The 17,302-nt window shown below is 43.9% G+C and overlaps 1 protein-coding gene across 5 annotated transcripts in view; it reads right to left on the reverse strand.

Moving 5' to 3' along the window:
• Rin2 (Ras and Rab interactor 2) overlaps positions 1–17,302 on the reverse strand; it is a 264,895-nt gene that overhangs the window by 99,374 nt on the left and 148,219 nt on the right. For 3 of the 5 annotated variants that reach the window (XM_017800218.2, XM_029567625.1, XM_029567626.1), the window contains one exon: positions 6,411–6,503. In XM_017800218.2, coding sequence (XP_017655707.1) covers positions 6,411–6,467 — 57 coding nt within the window. In that variant the 5' untranslated portion in view covers positions 6,468–6,503. Of the gene's footprint in view, positions 1–6,410; positions 6,504–6,645; positions 6,708–17,302 lie in introns of those variants that run through there. The other 2 variants (XM_008841360.3, XM_008841357.3) reach the window with 2 other exon arrangements.

Raw genomic sequence — 17,302 nt, forward strand, 5'->3', positions numbered from 1 at the left:
ACTAAGATGCTAAGTGTAAATACAGCATGGATTTCAAGATGTAGTTGGGCACGTATTTCAGAATGATGTGCTGCACATAATAAATATATACTCTTTTGTCAGTTAAAAAACACAGTACAAAAATGATAATTGTTATTCATGAAATATTGGCATGAAGATATTTTAGATATACAGGGTCAAATAAAGCTTATTTTTGAAATTAGCTGCCCTTGTTTTTTTTTAATATTTTATTATTTTTTAATTTTATGTGTATGAGTGTATTGCCTGCATGTGTGTAAGTGTACCCATGTCATGCAATGCCTGCGGAGGTCAGAGGAAGATATCAGATCCCCTGGAACTGGAGTTACGCGCAATTGTTAGCTACCATGTGGGTGTTGGGACTAGAACCTGGGTCCTTTGCAAAAGCAGCCAGTGCTCTTAACCATTGAGCCATCTCTTCAGTCTCCCACTTGCTTTCTTTTTAACATTTTTTCCATGTGGTCACTGGAAAAATTTAAACTACATCTGTAACTTGCATGTATTTCCATGGGACAATGCTGCTCTGTGGCCTTTCCAGTGGTCAATGTCTGTGAAAAAATGTATTTATGGGAAACAGAAGGGTTAGCCGGATATCGAAGCAGCGATGCTTTGTAAAATTACAACTACACTGTTGCTATGGTGGTCACTCTGACTAAACTTCTAATCACTATTATTTCCACTGCAAGGGCCTTGGACCTGTCTGGTAATATACAGGATGGATGGGACCCCTGGATACCGGCAGGTGATGCCATCTGTTTATTCTTCAGGGGATGTGCCAGGAGGCCAAGGGCACAGCAACACTCATCTCTGTGGCTTTTAATCACCCACAGGTCCACAGAAGGGTTTGCTCAATGAAATTCTAGTTAAAATGGGATTTTTGGTTCTATGCATCATTTTCCATTCCTCTGCCCTAGCTTTCCACTTATTATGCAACGGTAAATTGCTATCTTTGGTTGTGTATGTAGAGAAATGAATTTCCACACAAAGGCAGTTCTAAGAACTCAAGTGCCAGGAGTCACTGGAGCCCAAGCTGTGCAGCTGCACTGGTTCTGATGACTGAGGATTTGCTCTACAGACAGGATTCCCGACACTGGAACACTGTATCAGATATCTGGGAGACACTGACAGTCAAGGAAGCTCAGCTGAGATGAAGAGCATCAATCAGCAACTGGTTTTAGCTGGTCAGTAGATCCAGATTTCAGCAAAAGTAACTCTATTCTTCACCATGCCTTCGAGCTCTCCTGTGGCTTCTCTGACATGTAACTGCAGGTTTTCCATTTCAAACAAACACAATGCACAGGCTTGCCTAAACTGTGCAAGCCAACCACTCAGGAGGATCCCTAGAACTGAGCCCCTGCTGCTGATTAGGGCCCTTGAAAGATCCCCACTGAGGTTGAAACTCAGGTCTTACATGTGCTAAGCAAGTCTACCAGTGTGCCACACTCTCAGTCCTCCTCAGCTGGTTTGCCATCATGGGATGTCCTCAAGGCTCAGGTGGTTCTGAGACACAGTTGAGCAAGGGTCCCTGTGGTCCAAACACATTTTTTTCATGGTTCATTAAGATCAACTTTCATCCTGTCCCTCAGTCCCAGGGACGCTAAGAAGTGCCATTTGAGACAAGGGAACTCATAGACAGTTGAGGCTGGAGAGGGGCGCCTGGTCCAGGAAGCGCAAAAGTACTACTGTAAAGGTGGCTGATGTGTGCTGTCATCTTCTGTCACTGTTGTTCACCATGAGAGGATTCCCTTTAGGGTCTGAGTCATGACAACAAAAGAGCGAAACACATTTCTCATGGCAGAGGTGGAGTTATGGACTGAAGTTTAATTCCTGGTACTATACTGAGACCACAGCTAGGCCTTTCTACACCCTATTTCTTCTTAATGTGGGGAGGTGGGGGTTAGTGTACATGTAAGAGCACGGATGTGCATGTGCATGTGTGTGAAGTGAGGTCAGAGGGTAACTTCCAGTGTTGTTCCTCAGGTGCCTTCCACTTTTCTGTTTTGTGACAGGGTCTCTCATTCGCTGGAACTTCTCCAAGTAGGATAAGCTAACTGGTCAGGAAGCTCTAGGGCTCCACCTGTCTCTTCCTCTCATCTTGCCATTGCTGGGATTACAAGTGTGCACCACTGCACTGGGCTTTATATGTGGGCTCTGGAGATTGAACACATACTTGTGAGGCAAATGCTTTACTGATTGAGCCATCTCCCCAGCTCTCTATTCACCACTTCTACTGCAATTTTATCTTCAGACAGAAGTAAAGACAGAACCCAGATCACTAAGCCTGTGTGAGCTCTGTTGCCAGTGGATAAACTGGTTCTATCTGCTTAGAAGGATAGCTGGGAGATTGAAGGACAGGGTCAGAAACAGCAGCATGAGGGCAAAGCCTAGAGGACATTCGAAGGTTTGGCCTCAGATCCATGCTGCTACAGCAGGACAGGTGGGGGAGAGTTGAGGGAAAGGCAGACCTCAGGCTTGAGGGTGTTTGAATATCAAAGTGAAGATTACTGGCTTGATCTGAGGCAGGTGACACAGATCGATGGAATGGTTTGGGAGAAAGCAAACAAGCATGCTTGGTGGTAGTGTAGATGGATCATAAGCACCATCCTTAATGTCTATTTATAAACGAATCAGACCCGAAGTAGCGGTGGACAAAAAGGAGGAAAGAAACGTGTGGATTTTGGGGACATACGAAAAATGTGCCTGCACTCGGTATCTGGATGGGCAGCTTGGAGGAAGCTGGGAGACTCAGAAAAAGGAAGGATTAAGATGACTTAGCATCCCTGTTCTTAAATCAGGACCACCTTGGACATCTCCAGCTTAGAATGACATCTTTCTTATATAAACACTTTCATTCAATATATCCTTCATATTTGATTACAATAGATGTACACATCTATTAATTATCTACAGGTGTCTGGTTACTTTGTCTAGGGCTCCACCCCTCTACCTACCCTTATATTTCACAGTGACCTTGTAGAGCAGGAAGATATTATTTTTCACAGGTGTCTGAGGAGCATTAATCATGGTGCTGTGAACAACTGGAAAATATGTGTGTCCAGCAAAGGATTTATGTGGTTTCCAGGATGTGACCCCACAGGAACAATGACCAAGGGCATCCTCTGTTATCCCACAATGCTCAGACCATCTGGGCCTTCTCCATGCACCTGTATCCTCTAACCTGAGTCATTTAGAAACACAAAGTAGATAGGGAGGGTAATGATGAAGAGGTCCAGTGAGTATCTTCCAACAATCTGAGCTCTGCACAAATTGTAGAGCAGGAACATCATGGAAGGATGATAAGCCCAATATGGAATTCAGCTGTGAGTCAAGAATCCTCATATTTTTAAAATAACTGGTTGCAGGGCTTCACTGGTCTCTGTGCAGGAGTGCTTTATAGTAGCTCTACCTCTACCCTTCTGGAAAATATGGAGCCAATCTTAGTTCTCAAGTCAACATTCACTTCTTGAGATTTCTCTGGAACTCCATGTTAGGTTACCTACTCTCAGAGCCCCTTTTACTTCTCACACAGGGACTGTTTTCTGTAATTGCTAATAATGTGTCTGGTGCTGTGCTGGCTTGATCACCAGGCTAAATGTCTCTCTACCCGGCCTAGGTCAGAGTTTGATGGACTCAAAGGCGTTTAATAGATGTGACTCTTTCTACATATGTTTTTTGAGACAGGTCCCTGGTTGACCTGGAACCAGCTTGAAATTCAGAGATCCATCTGCCTGTGCCACTCAAATGCTGAAGTTAAAAGTGTGCACCACTACACTCGGCTAGACTTGACTTTAAATAAAGCATGAGGCAGAAGGGAAGAACCCGTAGGTCCCAGAATGTGCTAGGGGAAAACTGCCTCAGTCACTGCACTACAGTGTATTACACTAATTGTGCAAAGGGTATTATTTCATCTCTGCAGAGGACTCCATGCCTAATGCTGGTGAAGATTTACAGAATTACAATGTCCATTAACAAGAGGAAAGAAAAAAAAATATCCTATACTCAGTGGGTATTTCATTTACAAAAAATATCTACTTTAAAGAAATTACATAATTTAAGCTCTGCCAAAAAATGCAGATAAAAACAAGGTTTCTTTGTCAACATATTCCACAGGGGGCTCTGACCCCAGAGAGATCAAGAAATAGGACTTGCGGTGGTCTCAGCTAACTTTTGCCTCTTCTCTGGTTGATTCTTTCTTATAACATAAGTCAGAAGTCCAAGCCAGTTACTTTACCTGCTGTTCCACTGAAAATTAAAAATAAAAACAAGCATGACTTTCCTAGGACTGAAGAGAAAACTGACTACAACTGACTTCAAGATAGACAATCTATTTGATCCAATAGGACATCCTCCTAAGAAACTGTTAAAAGCAGTTTTGACCACATTCAAAATTCTCTTCTTTTGCCTTGGCTTTGAAGTCTAACCACTATGTAAGCTACAATTTCACAGTGCTCCCCATATATTATAAGGTGGTAATTAAGGACTAGTCAATAGGCTAATTTAGGCAACATTTTGGGATAAGGCATGGCTATCTCAGTATAAAGTACAATCCAGGGACTTGGGGTTCAGCTCTTATTTATTTTTATTTTTATTTTATGTGTATGTGTGTATTGCCTGTGTGCAGGTAAGTGCACCCATGTCGTGCAATGCCTGCGTAAGACAGAAGAGGCTGTCAGATCCCCTGGAACTGGAGTTACAGACAGTTGTTAGCTGCCATGTGGATGCTGGGATTCAAATCTGGGTCTTCTTCAAGAACAACCAGTGCTCTTAATTGCTGAGCCATCTCTCCAGCTCCGAGGTTCAGCTCTCGATCCCCAGGAGACCTGAGGATTCGCCTTCTCCCACCTGCCTCACGTTTGTAGAAGTTACATAGGTTTGACATAAGCTGAGTAAACTAGTTGAGAATTGGGATTACTTGTTGTTAGGTTTTGGACTGAGGCTGATGATTTGAGAGGACACGGAGGCAGATTACTAGAGACTAAGGAACTTATTAAAAGAGTTTTACACTTTACTAACAGGACTGAGAACTGAGGTCATTTGTGTCAATATAACTTAACTCTTCCAGGATTTTCTTGCCCAGAGAGTTAGGGCTCTAAACCAATAAAAGGCTTTAGTGTTTGCTGTAGGAAATTCTAACAGCTTGTTCACTTGGGGGAAGCATCTCATTTATCAAAGATCTACTCAACAAGACTCACTTCAAAAGCCTCTGTCCACCAGTCCTGAGATGCTATGTTACAAATTTCGCTGAAATTCAATTGTGTTCTGTCTTTAAAAAAGCAACTCAAAGGACCTACAACCTGACCTCTGAACCCTGTCAGTCCTTCTCCCAAGGGATAGGACTGTCCTTCTGGTGGTCTCTCTCATCAGCTAATGATCTTAGCTTTGCTCTATCAACAGGACTTCTAGTGGGTTTTGTACTGTCAACCTTTGGCACATATCAGTCATGGTCTCTTGGAAACGGAACAAATAAATACGAGTAAATACATCTCTATAACACACAAAGGCTGCAGGACTGAACAAACACAAGCACTTTTTTTCTCAGGAATAAAGCAATAAAGTTTACTTGGTGTTTCTTCTCTGTGGACAAGGTGCATTGTTTGACACAACTGTCTATAACACATTTCAAGTGCATATTTTACATCCTTTCTTCTATTGGGGGGGCATGATTCTATATTTTCTACAATAAATATACATTTATTTGAGGGTAATTGTGAGCAAACAAGTAAAGAAGCCACTAAAGGGAATGGATTTCAAAGTATAAATTAGAAATAACTACCAAATCTTAAGCACATACTATATAAAACATCCTTTTAAAATCTCTCATTAAGTCAGAGAGTTAATTTAGTCCCAACAATACCCACATGACACTGAAAAGTTGTACAGCTTTAATCTTGTTTTTCTTTCGCTCTATCATAAAAAACCTTTGGAGCATTTGATAAAACACACCAAGAACTAACATTTAAATCAGCCTAAGGTGAGGTCCAGGAGTAGTTTGGTGTTTTGGATTCAGTTTTCATTTTCTTTTGCATTTAAAGGACTCAGCTAGGCAGAAGGAGATCATAAATTTTCTGGAAAGCAAAGTCCAGATTTCATTCTAAAATCCCCCATCTGAAAAAGCCAAGCATTTTACCAGTAAAGCCCCTCCACCAACTTACACTGTGGCATCTCTCCACCCTAGCCCCAGGCCTGTAAGGAAGTATTAAATCACAAAAGCCAACCTGCTGCGGAATGCCTGAGCAGCCAGAGCTGGGCTCAGGCAGGCTTCCCTGGCCCAGCTGGTTCAGTTAGCAGGCTCCCAAGCTTCAGTCTGCAGCTGCAAGTGCCTGCAGCTTCCCAGGCAGCCCCCCAAAGGAAACACAGCTGAAAGGGGTGATCCCAGTCGGACTTCATTTTACCTTAAAGAAACTTCCTCGCTTGTCCAGACCGCGGGAGCCCATGGTCCAAGCTGACATTTCCCCCAGCGAGGCTCTACTGCACGCCGAGGACTCCTGAAGGTAGAGACATTTTTAATGGTTAGTCCAGCCTGTAGGAAATTCCTTTCTAAGCCACAGAACACTCACAACAACAGTCCTGCCAAGATCTTTTTCCGTCAACAACACAGTGCCATTTATTTCCCACCAAAGCCCTTACATCTCCTTTCAGCCTGATTTCCTGCCTGGCCAGCACTGTTCCTGGGGACTATGCCCCACCTCATTGCCCCACCCCCTCTGCCAGCAGCTGACGTAGAAGGTCCTTAGGACTTCAGGGAGCATAATGATGGCTTTGTATGTTTGCTTGACCTCATGCTGAGTCCAAAAGGGACCAATATTAGTTGTCCCCATGATCTGCTCTAAAAGTTTATAGATTTAATGTGGCTGATCACAGAAGAATGGAGTTTTGTATGTCTCAGGAAATCCTGAAGGAAGCCGGGAAGGTCAGCAATCCCTGTTAGCTCTCTTCCCCAGCAAGGTCAGCAGAAGGGCACTGGGAAGAAATCCCTGTTTTCCCCGTAGAAGCCAGTGGGACTGGGATGCAGTCCTGTGTCACTGTTTACAGAGCTCATTTGTGTAAGGGGAAACATGTAAACAGCCCAGGATCATCCAAGGGCTTGGGGGTGGGGCTCATTTGGAAAGCAGAGGAAAATTTAAAGGCAGGATAACAACATGGTCCTGAATCATCACTAATCATAAGGCCATCTGAGCTTGGAATTTCCCCTCTTAGAACATAGAGCACAGGAACCAGTAACCCCCCACTCCAGACCACAAAGCCTTCAACCTTCACTTATAAGTTAAATGGGTACACACACATGGGGCAACAGACCTGTCTGAGACCTGTCTGTATGCACTGAGGTGGCTAGGGGAGTCCTCAAAACCTTCCTTACACACACACACACACACACACACACACACACACACACACACACCATCCACCAGCATCTCTACCTACCTGCCATAACATGCACAGGACAGGATGCTTCCTAACTATGACCAGCAAAGGAATTAGGTGAAAATATCTCTTGCACCACTAAGGAATATTAAAAGTGATTGGGCTGTAGGCATGAGGTGGGGAAGTACCAAAGCCTGGATGACAGAGCCAGCATCACAAATGGGATGTTGAAGACAGTGTTAGTGACCTTCCAACAAGAGGAAAAGCAAAATCCACCTGAGAGAAATGCACGTGCGAGAGAAAGACCTGCTGCAGAGACTCATGCAGCCTGTGAGCCACTCAGCTCACTTCCACCATGAGCTGTGGCAATAAATCTCATCTAGGAAGACATTCTCACATACCCAGCCCTCCTTCCAAAACCACCTCTAATTGAGGCATCGCTCCCTGTTTCAGACACTTCAAGTCTCCCCAGCGTTCAGTTCCATTTGCAGTCCTGCTGGGATGAAGGCCAGTGCTCCACAACCCTCCCGAGGTGGCCGAGAGTCTAACAACAATTTTGAAATCCTGCTGACTCCAGAGGTACAGGTTACAAGCTCAGCATCTAAGTGGAACCTGAGTAGAGTCCAAGGCCTTTGAAGTCCATCCTTATTAACAATGTCTGCAGACTGGTGTCATTCCAGAGGGAAAACAGCACTGAGTTCAGAACTGGATGGGAATCCTTGGCCGCAGACGATTAACTGTTTAGACCCAGAAGCACAGACACATTAAGAAAGCATAAACCACTTTAAACCAAACCTGAAGTCTGTCGTCTCTTTCCCTCCAGACGTTTTCCTGGCAGAGGATTCCATACAGCCTGTCGTTTCAGGAATTGCTTAGAGAGCCAAGACTTCATTCTTTATCCAGAGTGAGAGTTCTTTGTTCTTTTCCAGGGTTTTCCATATGCAAATCTTTGCTGAAAAGCCAAGGCCACAGGGAATTTTGCCTTTGGCAATGGAGTCGTCTGGATCCCGGAACTTTGCTAGTCTAATTAGCTGCTGTTACCTGCATACACCTACACTTCAGGCAGTCTTCAATTACACATCCAATTTGGATTCTGCAGAAGACCGATCTCTTGTATCTTTTCCAAGGATGAAGGTGGCACCCTTCCTTACTTGTTACATTGCTCCAAGACAAAAACAACCCAACAAGTGCCATAGCAGGCGTGAGCCACAGATCGGTTGATGGGACCTGTCCCATAGTCCAAGTGGATTGGTATATAAGTATTAAAAAAAAAACAAAACAACTAAAGGTTTTAAGTGTCCAGAAGTTTTAGTTTAGGATCTTTCCTGTCATTGCAATCATTTTCTTTCCAAACCATAACCTTTTTATATCTTGGCTCAATAGCCAAAGCACAAAAGTGAACACTTTTCCTTTCTTCTCAGCTCCCCATCCTTTCTGTAGCAGAATCCCCAAACCACCCTGTGACAGCTGGACCACAAAACAAAACTGTACCATAGCTTGAGATGCTGTAAAATCCCTCCAGATTTAGATCAGTGAAACCCTTGTCTGGTTTCAATGAAGGGTAAATCATCTGATTATTGAAAAATAAGCCTAGTGTATCTAGTGATGGATCTTTCCAGATGCTAGCTAAGAGCTAGCAAAAGATACTGCAACATTTTAGAGAGGCCAGGCCTTCCCATAAATCACTGAAAGAATGTAAACGGAGCCACAGTGGGGAGCTAAAGGACAAAGGCAGGAAGTGACTGCTCCTCACTCTTCAGAAACACCAGACTGGGCCTCTGTAGCTGGCCTTGCTGTGGCTTTGCAGGTGGCTCCAGGAGGGACTGCTATAGTAACTGAAGGTCGATCCTTAAAAGTGCAAATAAGTCCCACATCCCTTGGCTGAGCTTCAGCTCCCTGACAGCCTGCTGAGCAAGATTGCTGAACTCCTCAGAGACACAGGGCCCAGGCGTAGAGGCCACCCTTGCCTAGGCATCCCCACAGGCCCGCCTTCTCAGAGCCAAATGCAGAGTTCCTCAGGGCCAGCTGACCAACTAAACGGGCTGCCTAAGTTCAGCACGCTTCCAGCTTTTGTGTTATTCTGCTGGGGCTGGCCTGGGCAGGACTGACGGTCTGAGACATGTAGTCACATAATCACTTTAGGACAGGATATATTCTGTGTGAACATCAGACCTGTGCGAACGCAAATGAGGATGGCTACCACATCACGTAGTGACACAAGCCAAGGGACTACAGTCCTATGTATGGCCTGTTGCTGACAGAGATGCTATTATGTGGCTCATGGCTATACTGAGAGGCAGGCCTTTCCGTCTACTCCCCTTATCCCTTCTTCTATATTATTTGGTCAATCTGTCCTCTCCTTATTTTTCAAAATATGTACATATTTGTGGTGTACAACATAATGTCTTGAAATTGTTATACCATGAGTAGCTAACTCATGCTAACTGGGATATCCCTCGACTCAGGCACTTATGAGAATACTTTGGATCTCTTAGTGATTTTTAAATATACATTATTATTAATAAGAGTCACCACATTGCATAATAGATCTGGATGTCTTTGGCCAATCTGACTGAAATTTTGTATTCTTTGACCAACATCACCCTAACCATTTTCTTTGCTTTGTTATTTTATTTGCTTTAGGTTCCCAGTACAGATCCAGGGAAGGACAGCAGAAGGAACTGAGGGGATCTGTCTCTCATAGTATAGCCTAAAACACTTTGCAAGTCCAGAGTGCCTACCCCTAAATCGAATCCCAGACAAAAAATTTCTGCTCAATACTTTTGTCTTGTTAGTAGTTGAGTGAGGCATGACAACTAGATTTATCTCAGTAAACAAGATCTTGTTATTATAATTATATTACTGCCAAAATGACTTACCCCAGGGGACCTGTCAGAGAAAGATAAATCTGACTAAGGTTCTGCATACATCTTTTTCCCAGCTCCTTAAGCAGCTATTGCTGCTCCGTCTTTCTTCCTACAGCTTTTCGTCTTCTCTAAGAGAGGCAGAGGCTCCCTGTCAGTATCCAAGGAAGGTTTCTGAATAGTTCCATAATTATCTTAGTATTGCCAGTGATTTTTTTTTTCAAGTTGGACAGAAAAATGTTATTCCAGACTCTGAGTCAACAATTCAAGTTATGTGAATATAAAAAGTTTTAAGTGTCTTATATCTCACTTGACAGTCAAACTTAAAAAAAAAAAAAAGATTGTGTCTTTTGTTCTGAGACAGAATCACTCAATGTAGCCCTGGCTGGCCTGGAACTCTTCATCCTCCTCCCTCAGTCTCCTTGAGTGGTGAGATTCTAAATCTATACCACCACACCCGGCTTCTCACAGTCTTGAGATCTTGAAAACTTTTCATTAAAAAGAGAAATGAATTCAGGAAAAAGTAATAAATTTGATGCAAAGAAGGGGACCGTATTCCCAGCTCCCTTACTCAACAAGTATGTTTTAAAATAGAATCAATGATAATGCTCAGTATCTCAATTTTCCCAACAATAACTGAAGAAATAAAGGTATTATTATTATTTTTTAAAGCAAGGTATTCATGGGACAATCTGGAATACAAATAGACTAATTTCAGTGATGGTTCATGTCTTTCCTTCCTGGAAAAGTGTTGCCCAGATTCACAGAAACTTTTATTCCATGTGTGCTACAGAAGTGGTGTCAGTGCCCGCAGTCACCCAAGGGCAACAGGTGCTCAACTCTGCTAGTGAGAAAGTTTTCCATTTCTTGGATAGGAACTACCTCTTTTACCTCCAGCCCCCACTTCCTTCCTTGGGCCATTCAAGAATTAGGGCATGGAAAGGATTCAGCTTTGTTGAATGCAAACAAAATATTTAGGGGTGATTAACTTGTAAAGAGAAAAGGTTTAGCTCACAGTTCTGGAGCTTCCAGTCCACAATTGGGAAGCCCACTGCTTCAGGATTCTGACAAGGTAGCATATCATAGCTGGAATATGGTAAAGCAAAACTACTCACCACACCAGCCAGGAAGCAAGAAGGGATGGAAGAGGCTGGGTCCTACAATCCCTTCAAGGGCATGCTCCTAATACCTAAGGCCTCCCCATTAAGCCTTCCTAAAGGTCCTGCCATCTTGCAGTAGTGCCATCCTGGGGAGCACTATTTTATTTATTTACCTGTTTGTTTATATGTGTATGTGTGCATGTCCCAAATCACATGTGTGGAGGTCAGAGGACAACCTGCAGGAGTCGGTTCTCTCCTTCCACCATGTGGGTACTGGAGATTGAACTTAGGTTGTCAGGCTTGGCAGCAGTCTCCTTTACCCATTGAGCCATTTGGCCAGCCCAGGATTGCCAATATTTCTTTTAAGACATGGACCTTGTGCATGCTTACACATGAATTCATATGAGTAATTATGTCAGCATGCAAAAGGCCTACATAAGCTCAAGCCAGACAAATTCCCAGCATGCGGTAGAGGGTAGGTAAGAAGCAACCCCAACCCTAGCTAAGGAACTACTGGCTACTGATAGCTGCTGGGAGAGAGAGAGAGAAAGTTTTCTTTAAGTTATGATGTTGGGTAGTTTGACCAGGCTCCGGGGATAGACCCATACTGAAGGGCATTTGGGGACACAAATTAGATTTGATAAGCCTTAAAAAATAACAGAAGGCTTAAAATTAGGTGGAGGGTAGTAAGGGAGTAACAAATAGAGGAGGGGGTCTACATATGATCAAAACACGTTGTATGAAATTCTCAAAAATTTAATAAAAATATATTTTTAAAAAGACATAGACATTGCGGGGGACACTTACCTAGACCATAGCAGCAGCTTTACAAAATTGGAGCACTGTGTATAAGTGTGGGTGCTAAGCATCTCTGGGCACACTGAGCTGGCTGTTAGTATTCCAGTATGGCATAGCTCTGAGTGTTTTCTTTAGACAGGATATAAGCTCTTCCAGTTTACCAGTGCTCACGGCTGGCTCCCCTCACACTTGGGCCACCCTTACTCCAGGACACACTTGAAGAACATTCATGCTGCATCCTGTGCCTGCTGTGCCACATGGAAGGTTCTGCCCACCACTTCACTCAGCTGAGTAGATGGAGATAGGCACTGACTGGCCCAGGCCAGTAACTCACTGGCTATTCTCAGATGAAATGGAATCTTCTGCTCAGAAACTTAAGAGGCACAGAGTAGGCATTTAAGTTTGAAAGCTGGATTTGGAACCGTACAACAGTTGGACTTATGGGAAGTAGGTACCAAGAACATGGGGAGAAAAGAATAGGTATGCGGTTACTGGACAATAGGAAGTGACTGGGGGGCTGTGCACCTGCAAGTCCTGAGGAAGTTTGGGGGAGATTCATACTCTTTCTGGTTGTTACATTTTAACCAGAAGAACTTCAGGGGGACTGAGGGGGCTTTTCAGGAGCAGGAGGAACTTTAGATGTTATTGCCATCTAGTCAGATATTTAATTCAAAGACTTCGAGGTAAACTAAAGCAGACATTAAAACAGAAAAAGCCCCTCAGACTAGAACAGTACATGCTAATGTCACCTTTGATAATTTCTTAGTAGTCTAAAATACCTCTCTCTCTCTCTCTCTCTCTCTCTCTCTCTCTCTCTCTCTCTCCAGAATTAGGTCACAGGACAGAGTTATAGACTTTCGTGAAGATGTTTTTACCCTGTTATTTTAATCTGGTCTTTGTGACCCCAAGGAAGTTTTAACTCCATGCTTAATAAACACAAATATTTTAGTTGGACTGATCCCAATACCAATAATTTTCATGGAGAAAATATTTTCTAGAGAAATCTCCATTGTCAACTTAATTCTTTGGCTAATTTTCTTATAATATAGATATAGTTAAAATACTTAAAACTGTTCTTTAGTTCTATTTGATTTTTGTGTCTTTTCTTCTTCTCTGATATTGAATGTTAGGCTATTGGAGAGTAAATTTTATTCTAGTTTTTTTTGTTTTGTTTTGTTTTTTTCTCCAGCACTGGGGAATGAACCTAGGGCCTGATGCTTGCCTTTAAGCATTCTATCACTGAACTATACCCCAACTTTCAAGTCTAAATGCTTAACAGTTTCTGTTCTCATGCATGAATCCATGATCTGTATCAAACTGATTCCTGTGTAGGATATGAAGTAATAGAGAGTTGAAAGTCTTCACTTTTCCATACGGATATTCATTTAAATTTTATGGAGAATGATTTTTAGGAATGAAGTACTCTTTATTCTTTTATTTACTAACAACCTTATGTTATTAGTAAAATGTAAAGATGCCAAGCTCAATAGCTACATGAAAATGTCCTGCATCGCTGGGCATGGTGGCACATACCTGTATTCCCAGCACTTGGGAGGCTGAGGCTGGAGGAGCCAGAGTTCAAGGTCAGGCTAGGCTACATAGTGAGATCCTGTCTCCCCCTCTCTGCCCCCCAAAAAGTTCCAGATCAAAATGATGTGACATTCCCCTTTCAGAAGTAAGGAAGGAGAGATGTCATTACCACATAAAGCATCCCCTTACTTAAAAGGCTCATAGTTTGAAGGCTTGGTACCCAGCTAATCTCATTAACATAATTTATAGCTGAATGGTATATCAGGAGGTATCTGAGTTGGAGGGTGCTTGTCCCTAGTGTTTTTTCTCTCTCTCTTTCTCTTGTTCTCACTATTCTGTTTCCTGGCTGTCATACTGTAAGCAGCTTTTCTCTATAGTGTTCTTCTGCCATGATGCTCTACTGTGCGGCAAATCCAGAAGCTATGAAGTTTCTTCAAAAATTAAAAAAAAAAAAATTTTGTCACAGCAACAAAAAGTCTCACAACTGTTGCTTCCTTCTCCTCTTCCTTCTCTCCTCCCCTCCCTTCCCCTCCTCCTCCTTCTCCTCTCCTCCCGTCCCCTCCCCTTCTCCCCTCCCCCCCCCTCCTCCCCTCCTCTCCTCCTCTCTCCTCCTCCCCCCCCCTTCCCTCCCTCCCCCCCCCTTCCTCCTCCTCCTCCTCTCCTCTCCTCCCCCCTCCTCCTCTCCTCCCTTCCCCTCCCTTCCTCCCCTCCTCTCCTCCTCTCTTCTGCTCCCCCCTCCTCCTCCTTCTCCTCCTCTCCTCCCCTTCCCTCCCTTCCTCCTCCTTCTCCCTCCTCCTTCTCCTCTCCTCCCTTCCCCTCCTTTCCTCTTTCCTCCCCTTCTCTCCTCCTCTCTCCTGCTCCCCCTCTCCTCCTCCTCTCCTCTTCTCCCTTCCCCTCCCTTCCTCCCCTCCCCCCTCCTCTCTTCTGCTCCCCTCCTCCTCCTCCTCTCCTCTCCTCTCCCCTCCTTCCCTCTCTTCTTCTTCTCTTCTCCTCCTGTCTCCTCCTACTCCTTCTCTTCCTCCTCCCCAGGCTCCCCTTCCTCTTTGGTTGCTGATCAGGGCCTTGTGAACGTGCACTTCCTCTGAGTTCCACACTCAATTCTGTTCCTCATTCCTTCATTGTATGCTGCCTATGCTGAGGACTTCCCAAACCTAACAATTTATCATTAAGACATTTATTCTCTGGGGCTGGAGAGATGGCTTAGTGGTTAAGAGCACTGGCCATCCTTACAGAAGACCAGGGTTCAAATCCCAGCACCCACATGGCAGCTAACAACTGTCCATGACTCCAGTTCCAGGGGACCTGATGCGCTCTTCTGTCCTCCTCTGTCATTGTACGATGTGGCATGGGTGCACTTACAAACATGCAGGGGATATATGCATATACATAAAATTAAAATATTAAATAAAATATAAAAAAGACATTTATTCTTTCCCTTAAATCAGTAATGTGCTGGAAAATGTTTAACAACTGGCTTGTTGGGAACTTGAAGCCCCCAGTTTTAGCACTTGCCTGTTTTGTGGCATAAATACTTTGGCATGGCCAACTCCAACCTTCCAATATGACATCAAGAGACTGGCAAAATTCACAGAATTTTAATAATCAGCTCTGGTGAGCAGTAAGAACCAACACCAGCTCACCACTGTATTAAATTCTCTAATTCTAGGCCACAAGATCTTTGAAAAGGTTTCTTAAATTTGATTCTTCATACACTGAAGTAATAAACTATAGCAAAAGTAAGAAATTAGATCTGTAGACTAGACCAGTGCTTTATCCATGAATCACTATACTTGTCACTGGTTGGACACGAACTAATTCTGGCTATTATCTTAACTGAGTTAAATTGTGCCATTAGGAAAAGCTGAGGAATGCATGTGTTTAGTCTGTTAGACTTTTGAGTTCCATTTCTTTAGAGGTTAGAAAGGAAAACATGGCGGGGGGGTGTGTCCTATCTGCTTATTAAAAGTGGTGGTGTAAAAACTGGGCAGTGGTTCAGAGAATAAAGTGCTTGTTGCCCAAGTGTGAGGACTGAGGCTAAGACCGCCAGCACCCACATCAATGCAAGGTGAGCATGGTAGCCCACTATAATTCTTAGCATGTGGGAGGTGGAGACAAGGGATACCCAAAGCAAGCTGATTAGCCAGACTAGCCAAACAGGAGCTCTCTAGATTAAATGAGAGGTCCTGCCTCCACATAAGTTGGTGAGAGGCTTGGGAGACACTGCATATCAACCGCTGACCTCCACAAACATACATGTGCACCCCTACAATGCAAACAGGTATATACATATGCATGCACATCACACACAAATGCATACACACACACACACACACACACACACACACACACACACGTAGTATAGTCATCTCTCGCCCATGGTTTGTTACTCAAGGTCAACTCTGGTTTGGAAACATTAAATGGAAAATTCCAGAAGTAAATTATTTATAAATTTTATAATGGGACCCATTCTGTGTAGCACGATGAACTCTTGCCTCTTCCCACCTGGTATCTGAAATATCCCCAGGTCCAGTACATCCAAGTTGTAAGTGCCACCTGCCCATTTGTAATTTTGTAACCACCCAGGTTTTGAGATCAGCGGCCACGGTATTACAACAATTGTGTTCAAGTAATTCTTATTTTACTTAATAGTGGTCCCAAAGTGTCAGTGATGTTGGTAACTAGGATAGACCAAAGAGAAGCAATGAAGTGAAAAGGTGAAGGTTTGCAGCTTAATAAGAAAAGAAAATATATATATATATGCTGATGTTAAGCTCTGGAGCAATAATGTTTGTGAGGAAGGAAAAAATACGTGATAATTTTGCAGTCACACTCCAGGGTGCAAAAATTATGGCCAGTCTGTGATGGGTGCTTAGTTAGGATGGAAAATAACATTGTGCATGTATAAGAAATAGAGAGTTGCTCTGCTTCCCTGGGCCTGCATGACCCACAGGCCTCTCTCCAACCAGCAGGATTCTCACTCCAGGGTAAAGTTGACTGTGCCCTCCTGGCCTTGACTCCCCCAGCCTCACTCACCCTCCCATCTACCCCGCAGGTCTCTCCTCCTACCCTGGGTCCTGTCCGGTTCCTCCTCTTGGCGCCCCAGACACCTGAGGAACCACCACTGCTTCCTGATCCTTTGCATCCAGACCAACCGAGTTCCTTCTCGAGTCCCCAGGAGCACTGCTTCTGGGCCTGGCCCTTCCCTCACATCCCTCTGCTTCCCTGGGCCTGCATGATCCGCAGGCCTCTCTCCTACAGTAGGCCCCTCTCTCTGGGGTAAGTCGACCATGCCCTCCACGCCTTGACTCCTGCATCCTCATTAACCCTCCCATCTCCCCTGCTGGTCTCTCCTCCTAGCCTGGGTACTCTCCCATTCCTTGTCTTAGCATCCCAGACACCTGGGGAACCACCCCTGCTTCCTGATCCTTTGCACCCAGAGCAATTCAGTGCTACTGGCACAAAAATAGACACATAGATCAATGGAACAAAATTGAAGACCCAAATATGAGTAAATGCAATTTCAGCCACCTGATATTTGACAAAGGGGCCAAGAATATTCACTGGAGGAAAGACAGCATGTTCAGCAAATGGTGCTGGCAAAACTGGATCTCCACCTGTAGAAGAATGAAA

Source organism: Nannospalax galili, unplaced genomic scaffold (assembly GCF_000622305.1).
Source record: "Nannospalax galili isolate Female #2095 unplaced genomic scaffold, S.galili_v1.0 scaffold510, whole genome shotgun sequence".
NCBI lineage: Eukaryota > Metazoa > Chordata > Mammalia > Rodentia > Spalacidae > Nannospalax > Nannospalax galili.